General features: G+C 40.9%; 1 protein-coding gene across 1 annotated transcript; it reads right to left on the bottom strand.

Moving 5' to 3' along the window:
* Positions 1 to 2,442: 2,442 nt before the first annotated feature.
* Positions 2,443 to 9,609, bottom strand: T265_02545 (hypothetical protein; the record flags this gene model as incomplete). Its single annotated transcript, XM_009166808.1, has 2 exons — positions 2,443 to 2,967; positions 9,058 to 9,609. 2 exons carry the CDS (start codon positions 9,607 to 9,609, stop codon positions 2,443 to 2,445), a joined length of 1,077 nt encoding a protein of 358 aa, XP_009165072.1.
* Between the last annotated feature and the right edge of the window lie 615 nt (positions 9,610 to 10,224).

Below are 10,224 nucleotides of genomic sequence, written 5' to 3'. Positions count from 1 at the left end.
TGGAAGGAGTGGACTGGGGTCGCGAAAGCTGGGCAGTCGATGGCAAGGGCCGTTTGTCGTCACCGACCGCCTGGGGAACGTCCATACCATTCACGATGGTCGGGGATCGAAAGTAGTGAATTGGAGGCAGCTTCGCAAGTGGCATGATGCACCTGAAGTTCGGCCGACTGGACCCGCTGCCGAAACCGATCTGACGGAGGTAAATGAAAATCGATGGCATGCGAACGAGCTTTAAGGGGTGGAGGTGTGCAACGGTGATGCAACGGATGGGGGCGGCACGTGCGCAGTATGTGTTGTTAGTAGAATTTCATTTTGCGTCCATTGGAAAGGGGAGATCTGTTGCGGAGTTCGCGGGGTCACTTTGTAACATTTGCTTGGATTTGACCGACGAATGATTGGAGGCAATGAATCTCCAGGAAGAGTCGTTCGGGAGAGGATTTGTGTGCAGTTTTTGTAACTAAGATGCAGATTGGAGTTTTGCTTCCTTGTTCAATGGTCTGTAACCGGTCGGTTGGCATTTCCGAATAAATAACTCCGCAGCGAATGCCTTCTTCCTTTCACTAGTAGGTATAAAAAGCCATTTGAGTGGAGAACGTCTGGGCAAATTTTTGACGAAGGCAATGTTATTTTGAACGTTTCCTACGTTTTTCCACCACACTGCAAAGGGAGGTATATGATACACGATTTAAATAACGCAGTCCTGGGCTACTAATCGGGGTATTTTCTCTTCTGAATGCAAAGTAAACTCCGCTTGAATTCATTTTGAGGCATTAGTATTATTCTGTGCGAGAACGCTGGCCCAAACTTGCGAATTTCAGATTCAATCTAAAGGTTAACCTTCAGATTAAATGCGCGTCAAAAGCTGACTGTAAGACTCTTGTAATCTGGTACTGAGCGGGAAACCGAATTATGACTTCCTCAACAAACTACTTGTTATCGGAAAACTGTCCGTTTTTGTGCCAAAAATATGTCCCTATTTATGATGGTTATGATCCGCGAGTCACTCGCCTTTCGGTAGAAGGTGGCTTATTTGGAAAACAAAGATCGTTTTACCCGGTACTAGTTTGCAAAAGTTCACACATTAACACTGTTTACCGTTGTCAGTCACTGGCGGTAAATCCCACCATGAACAAGTAGTCCTCACGCTTGTGTGTCGGCGAGTCTCTCAAAAAATTCGAACAAGTACAAAAAATCGTTATCAATAACGGTGACATCCCAATAGAGCACCTGAAAATATATAGTAGATAATCATTCAGCTATAATACATTTTGGTGCTTAATTGTCATGCCACCGGAAGGAAACACGGGGGCTGGGACACCGCCAGGTTTCTCAAGCTTAGATAGTAGAAGTCGAGAGCCAATGACCGGGTTCGAACCAGGAACCTTCCGGTCAGTAAACTCGCGCTTTAATCGCTGAGTCATCTCGCCTGGAAATAAATGATGGAGTGGTAATGCAAGAAAGTGCTATGTAAAAGATTTGGCTTGCCTTCTTGTGGCGAGAGTAACCTAAGAATAAATTTATGGTGTAATTCTAAAGTGCATTTGGATGTACACAGTTGTTTGATGGCAGTCTGTTTCGAGGGTTTTATACCGCTTGGCTTTCGGCGAAGGTTAGGCATGATTAAATAATAATACTTAGTAATAAGCGTGTTGGATTTATGCCAACTAACTGTATTATACAAAATCTTAGGTCTCGCACACCTTGAATGCACATCTAAAAAAAAACAAATTTACGCTAGCAATTTTTAACTATAAACTACTTTTGTACACACGAGCAACATTTTACTAACGACTCTCAAGAACATACATTTTCCAGAACCTGCCTCTGGAATGGGCACTCTGGGTGGTGAGTAAATTGCGACATTCCTATTTTGTCCTTCCACCTCGCGTGTACGTCACTATTCAGAACATGTTCCTAATGTGCACTCAGGAATAAATAGGACAAGGATCGCATGAATATAAAACTGTTGGATCCTAAGAGTAAATCGATTGAACAAACTGAAAAAAGAGTAGAAATAATGGTGAGCTAGCATGATTCGGATCGTTTCCCAACTTGGTCTTTCAGTAAAAATTCCATTCGAAAGCACTGGTTCACACAAACAAAACATTCACATTTTCAGTAACTGACAGGCAAGATGAGTACTGAAGATCTTTAACTCAGCTATGGTTATGAGTAAGAAAAAGTGACAAACCAAAATCAAACAATACCCTTGAATGGATCACGTGACGTTAAAAACGTTGTGTGGAAGGACAAAACCGGAAAGTTTTGCGTATTCACCGGCATAAAATTTCAAGTGACGGACAATCCAATAAATCTGGCATCATCCGTCACAAGTAGTTGTTTGTTTTTCGCACAAATAAACGTTTTCCGTAGATCCACTGGACAGGGGTCCACGCCAAACACCGCCATCTCCATCTACCACCGTAGGTTTCGGAATAGGTCTTATAGAAGTTGTTTTGAACTCCTCATCGAAAACCACAACTTTCGTTGGTACATATGTGTGCATAATGCGGGGGGCGTCACATTGTTCACCGTGCCTGAACAGCGTTTTCTTTCGGGTTTACGACATCTCAGGAACGACTTAAATTCGTTTCGGAAATTGTTATTTAGCCACGCATAGAAGAATGGATTATAGACTGTGGAACTCATAGCTATCATGTGACATGTCATGAAAGCGAGTTCAAAGTGTGGATTGTCTTGCAACTCGGGGCGCAGCACGTCTACAATTATCCAAAGCGAATGTAGTGGGATCCAGCAAATCACCAACACCACCACCATAGCAATAAGCATTTTGTTTGTCCGACGGGTTCGATGCAGTTCAGCTTCCTCCTTTACGCGACTGTTTAGTCTCAGACCAATTTTCGTGGTACATCTTGCTCGAAGAACACAACTTACGCGATAGTAGCACAACGAAATGTTGAGACATGGAACGACGAACTGGAGGACGAAAGTTATAATTGTGAACGTCTGTTAAATAAAAGGGAGACGAATGGTTACTTAGCAGATAAATTTTACTTCATCTTGAATAGTTCACAATTAAGTTGCTCTTCAGATGGTCAAAGTTACTCAATATAATGCCCACTATTTTCTCCATAATTGCGATAGAGCATAATATTCGCATTACTGAATTATTAGTAATGAAAGCCGACAACAAGGACTTGGATTAGAGATTCATGTATCAATCACATGCACGCATAGGATCTATGCCATAAGTTTCGCCGTATGATCACCACTGTAGCTGAATATACTGTAATGTGGAACCTGCTGTTGATGGACGAAGTATTTAAGTTTTGTCACACATTTGATAACTTCCTTGAAGGGCCAACTATTCCGCGTCTTCTACAGACTTTCACATTTGGCCAAAAATCAGTCTCCCTCTAGTTTCCATTTGTCTGAATTCAGTAGTATTCATCTATGAGAAGATCCACCTATTTGAAAATTTCAACGCCACAAATGTTGTCAACGTTTTGCATGCTCGGGAGCAGTTCAGTTCCTCAGCGTCATTTTGAATGAGGCTAACTTTTCACGGTCGAAATGTCATAATAAACTGTGCCTCATAGACAAGCCTAAAGAGTACTTGCAAAATTATTTTTGTCACCTAAAGACACTCTGAAAGAAATATTTGTACCACTCATTCTCCTCCAAATGTGCTAACAAAATTAACCAATAATCAAATCATTGCAAAGGAATAGCTTAGAAGTTCGCTGTGACGCCCAAGCACAAAACATCAATTTGTGAGGTCGGTGTTTTCTGCAAGAAGCCAAATGGAACCAACCGCCATGAAAGTAAGATGTTTTATATTCAGATGACGTTAACACTCAAAACCCTGATGTTGAAATCAAATTATGCGTACCACATATGAGCTCCTCATACAACGTATTCTCAGTGTCTATCAAATCTGTCAATTTGCTCACGCATCTCAGTATATAGTTGGATACAAACTTTGCTCCTTATTAGCGCATAGGAATTGAATTCACGGAAGAAGTGTGCCAGGAGCAACAATTTGCCCACACTGTTTGAACTAGTTCTGTGATATTTCTGGTTAAAACACGTGCTTGAATATAGCTGCTTAAGGCCTACTCGTCCCCATACTTTGCCAATTGCATTTTTGATGCTTTCAGTATAAATCTGTACGACCATAAAACGGATAAATTTGCCTTCAAAAACTCATGTATTTTCAGTAATTAAACGGAAGGGAATAAACGTTAGAAACTTACGATTTGGTTTTCAAGAAACACTCTGAAAGCATCTTACGTGCAGATGCTTTAAAACGCTGAGGAACAGATTAAAAACAACTTCAGTTTTCTGGTACTCAATTTTTTTGGCTTTGAGTTCATTTTGCTTCATTTCCTCTTTTACCCTACAAATAACTTCACGATGTCTCAACAGTTCGGACACGTATGTCCAAACCATCAAATTTTTTTAAATAACACCATTAATTGCGAAACTATTATCAGAACAATTTGTCCGTGTTCCGCATATTTCGTCGCGCATAAATCAGATGAAACTTATGAGTTTGCCTGCCAGTTGGTAGTGTTTGTACCTAAGCTGACATTAATGGTGGATTTCTTGACCTTGTTCCGTGGTAGTACTGCTTGGCAGTATAACCAAAACTCACTACAAGCAACACCCGATGCTTTTAAATTAAGGCATTTTCGGATTCCAGTAATTTAGTTTCTACCTCACCTTGTACATTCAGCAAGTGATCAATTTTGAAACAAATTGTAATGCATATACGTCCAAGTGTACTGAAGCCAACCGGGGGGATTTTCACAGCTGTTGACAAGGTAGAGTTCCGACTAGCCTGCAGCTACAGATTGGAATTTCACCAACAAGTCTCCATAAAACCGCAATAGTGTAAACGCCCCACGTGAATCGCAGCGGCTCATGTGTGCTCTGAAACACTGCGCCATTCATTGTTGATAGTGCTGTGATGATGAATCACCTGCGGCAAAGTCTTTCTGCTTGATTGATATTTTCAACTCTAATATGGTTTGTTAATTTGTTTTAAGTTTTCACATGCAGTTACTCGCAACCAATATACTGGCAGAAACTTCACATGACCAGCATAACTTTGTCCAAAATTCTAAATCAATAGGGCGCTTCTGTGCGCGAAATATTGAGCCTACTTGTTTAGAATCTGACAATTTTTATCCGCAGAACTTAAATGTAGATTGGTGCTATCATCTGGTGACACTAAAAAATTCCGGTAATGACAGTAAACACCATGCGAATTAAGCAGCAGTGTGTAGATCTGTGACGCACGCATGTAAAACCATCAGGAAATTACCCATGGGAAGGGCTACATATGCAACGTGAAACTCACTGTTAGCAAAGGAAAATTCATCGACGTTTATCATTTTGCTCAGGTAAGACTTGATCAACTCGCAGAATTTGGCAAGAAGCTTTCAGGAATTTCGTCAGCAATTGCAGCATACTTAAGTGTGTGCATTTCTGCTCAACTAGTTTACAAAAACCATCCAAAAGTAATAATATGGCTTGCTGGTTAAATGTCGTCTTCATATCAAACGTTGCTGAACATCAAGTATTTTTTAGAAGCCGCAAGAGTGCGGGTAGATTCGGAGTTAGAATCCACTCAAAGGTACAATGAAGATGTCTGTTCAAATGTTGAAAAGCTGAATGCAAGCTGAATGCCAGGTTCGGCTAACTGAGCGACGATTGCTTGATCAACGGAAAGAAGCACACTCAAGCTAGCACTGTCATAATGCATTCCTACTTTATGTTAGAAAGACCTGAAAATCACATTAAATAGGTCCCAATTTGTGGTCAGTTTATTTCGAAAGTTTTGGTCGAAATACTCAGCGTAGTGAAATACTGATGTTGGAAGGAATAAACTAAAAGTCACTAATGCAAAACCAGTAATTCTGTGGAAATTGAATTTTGAGGCGCAATTTGTTTTCTTCAGTTTGCTTAAGGCTGCGAAGTTCTAATCTTTAGTCACAACCAACCACCGGTCTGGTCTAATAACCTCGTTTAGCTCTGAAGCCCTTTGAATCAAACCTAGGTGGATATTAACACATATTTACAGATGGAGTTGCAGTCCCTTGATAGTCAACTAATTACGCGTCTGAATTTCAATTATGTCATCATTGTAAATTAATGTCGGTTTTTCTATGGACATCCAGGATCTGGTCCATACTTATGAAAGCAGTCTAGTATAACCTGGTGAAATCTGCCGGAAAATTTTTGAATGTAGTGGTGTGGGACAAAGGAAGACACTCAAATAGCATTAAACCTTACCAAATGTCGGTGTTTAGTTGAAGGCGTATAATTAAAAAATTTCCGTTAGGATGCTAGTTCATCGCTGTACATCATCAGCTGAGTGAGAGTCAGCGCTGACCTAACCACATCCCTTTTTCGTGCCTTAAAATGAAAACATCTGGGCGGATTAAAATGAACGAAGCACGGGGTAACATCGATTGCCCTATTCCACTTGAAGATGCACTTGAACGGACTACTGAATATGTAAATTGTGCATGCATTGTGCTGGTAATTTACCCTCGAATTCTAATCCACAATTTGATTAGAACCCTGTACGGACGCTTATTGCACAAGTGTACGGTTTTGGATCTTCTTCGTAGACAGATACGTAGTTTTCTGCTTGGCATCAAATAAAAGAATACTGAATAAGAAATCGTTCTAAATATCCAGGAAGCAACTGACAACACGAGGTTGCCACGACATCCACGCGATTTCGTCATTTATTTTGAATAATGCGACCAACTTATCATAGTAAGAATTATAGGTGCCATCTGCCCAGTTTGCAATGATCCGGTGATCCTATTGTTCCATAAAGTATCGCCCCGATAACGGAAAACAGGCTTACTTTTAAGATGACATCAAAATGGCTTGCACTGAATGGGAATAGGCGTGTTTCTAGGAATAGCTCCGTCTATCGCAAAGTGTTTTTTTGTGTGCAACTTCGAAATAACATTATTAACTATAGATTACTGCTGGAGCTGGATAAACGAAATGCGGTCAAAGGCATATACTGCCACCGAATCTATTTGGACCCTACACGGAGTGTGGACCTACAAAGTGTTACAATTTGGAAATGTTTTTTTTCACTTAAAACGTTCATATGTATCCGGGCTCAGGAATCTCTATTTTCTCCTCGCAGGTTACCACAGAGCAAAACAGTTTTTTTCCACATATGTTGCGACCGAATCGGGTGTTCTGAACGATGCAGTAAAAAGGCATTTTGACTAACGGACTAGACGCGTTTCACAACAGTCGGGACAGGTTGCATGATCTCAACCAACAGGTGACCAATTTGTTATATCAAACAAATAACAAATTTAAAGCTCTGAGGGACCTTCCCGTTAGTTCTTCTCTGCTCCACCTTTTCAATTTTCCTAAAAAATGCAACGGAATTGGCCCATGACCGGTAAGGCCAAAGGATTGGTTGCAATAAGCTGTGTGCACCAGTTAATGATTCGTTCCGTCAACGATTTCACAAGTGAATACCTGCAAACAGCTGAAGCAGATTTGTCGTGAATTTTGGTTTTGACCGTACCTTACTGAAGACTTTGATTAATTCTTCTTGGTAAAAGTCGAAGTCACTGGATTTCGAATATCCTTTTTTAGTCCTCGAGATAGTCAAGACGGCAAATGCGTCTAACATTAAGTTTCCCTCTTGAATAAAAAGGAAAAGACTGCACAGGTTTTGTAACATTCCGGTATGATGAACACTCAAAAGCGTCATATGAAAGTCTGGCCATGAAAAATTGCCAGCTTGTGAGAATAACATCAGCTTCTGCTAGGTGATGAAAATGGTTACAGTCTCCTGGTCTAGAAATTCGTCCACAAATTGTTTGTAGAGGATTCCTATTAGGGATTATACCAACAATCTCCCTTTCAGTTAATCGGATGATCTTAAAGAGACCTAACGGTTGTTAGATCCGAGAATAGATTTCGGAACTTAGCACCGATATTTCTTTTTGCAAGTGAAAGCAGTCTATTCCAAAAGGCCGAAAAACGCTACATTTAATCTTGTTGGCTGTCATCGGTAGTGCTCGTCTCACGAAAATCCAGATGGTCTGGAACAGGGATTATGTTTCCCAGTTAGAAAGAAACACCTTTACAGTACCTCCCAAGTTTTCAGCATGGACTGACTGCAATTTCAGGGCAAATCCCTAATGGGAATGTTTAACCGTTTGTCACGCTTTCGGGAGTAGTGTACACTACCCTTGGTGGGTTACCAAGACAGTGGTTTTTGTACCTAGTTAGGTCACTACCCCAAACACCCTAAACTCGTATCAATGGCAGTTTCTTGCAGCGTAATGATATCGCGTGGAAATCCTAGAATCCAATGTAAAAGAAAAAGTAAATGTGTTTTTAGGGACATACATTTGACTGCATCGAAGCTCTCTGACTCCATAAAGGATGTATAATCTAATATAATCCTTAGGTTAGATATTTGGAACGAGTGGTGATGTAGGATACCTTAATAAGGCTTAATAGGCTACCTTAATAAGTTCTTCTAGCGGGTAGACTCTAGGTAGCCATCCAGGTATGTTTGGGCGTGATTGGTAAGTGTTCAGAAACATTGTAAACGATTCCATTGGCGTGCTGAATCGTTAAAATGGCAAGTTTCTAGCACACGGTATATAATTCTTCCTCCTAGGTGCTGTGTTTATGCCTGGTCATGCGCACCACAGATAATTCTAACACCTTAATTGTTACATAATCGCACTGGTCCGCTGAGGTGTTGCTGAAACTACTTTGTTTTTGTCATTGCGTTTTAGGTGCAACGGTGATAAAAATGCATAGAACAGATTGAAAACTACTTCACGGACTCTCACACCATCGCAGTCTGATTAATGAAACACAGTCCACTTGAACTAGCGTGGAAATTTATTACTCCAAAATCACCTCAATTTTTTATCTTAACTTAGGTAGATTGTCCAGATGGCATCGGGACCACATCGGGAATAATTGCGCTTAGTTTTTTTGACCAGTAAGATATCTACCTCTCTACTTTAGACACCAGAATTTCAGCTATCACTAGGAGATTGAGACTTTGATGTTGCTTACGAGTAACGAGTATTCCGTTGGCCACGACTGTGTACAGTTCACTTCTTGTGTAATTGGATCCAAGACTCCTTCGTGGAAAATAGCGTTGGGGAGGGTGACCAATAAGGAGAAAAACCACACGGTTGCAATGACGATGCCACAGATGGAAGGTGACACCGGTCTCTTGAGGGGATGAACAATGACAATATAACGATCAGCGGCGATCGCCATTGAAGTGAGAGTTGATACATACAGACTAGTGGTCATAGTCCAAGGAAGTAGACGGCACATAATCGGTGGTGCTGTCCAACTTTTGACGTAGAAAGCAATTGGTGTAAATGGCATTGATACGAATGTTATGAGAAGGTCGGACACGGCCAGATTTGCGATGAATATGTTAATAGTACTCCTCATTTCCGATGAACGAATAACCGTTAGAATCACAATGCTATTGCCCACCATGCTCAGAACCATGATCGTGGGATAAATGAAGACTGAAATTATTTTTAATGTTGACCAATTATTTACTTCATCAGGAGCGGTAGTATTAATGGAGAGGTTAGGAAAATCCATCGGCACGCTTTTGCAACTCAAATTAAAACTTGTCTTGCATATGGATTTATATGAGGTTTGCCGGATATTTGTCTGTGCTGTGGGATTCGTTGAAGCAGGTCGTCCAATGAAAATCCATGTTCATTCCACTAGGCGTGGGTTTGGGCCAATTTCTACCGGAAGTTGCATTACTGAACATTAGTTATTGTGATTGCGTCTTCGATATGATAGATGTAAAAATGCAGATGTGCTAACTGGTCTTTGAGTCCCCACCAAACCGGATATCTGAAAGGCTTTCTGCAAGATGTGCTAACTGGTCTTTGAGTCCCCACTAAACCGGATATCTGAAAGGCTTTCTGCGGGATTACTGAAAGCCTCTTCGATGGATAATGTTTAGTTCACATACCTCAGCTATTTGCAAAATATATGGATTGCATGAGGCGGTCGTCAATATAGGGTCACAATACATGCGAGGAAAAAGTCAGCAGCACTTCATCTGTTGGAGCGATGTTAGTACCCTAATGTGGATAATATTCTATCTCCTCTAGGTTGCGGGTTCCGTACAGACGTCAAGGGTCATATTACTTCGTGAAATGTTTACGCTGGAAAAACCTATGTCTATGGGTCGCTAGTCCT

Source organism: Opisthorchis viverrini, assembly GCF_000715545.1.
Source record: "Opisthorchis viverrini unplaced genomic scaffold opera_v5_32, whole genome shotgun sequence".
NCBI lineage: Eukaryota > Metazoa > Platyhelminthes > Trematoda > Opisthorchiida > Opisthorchiidae > Opisthorchis > Opisthorchis viverrini.
This window is presented reverse-complemented; position numbering and strand designations above follow the sequence as displayed.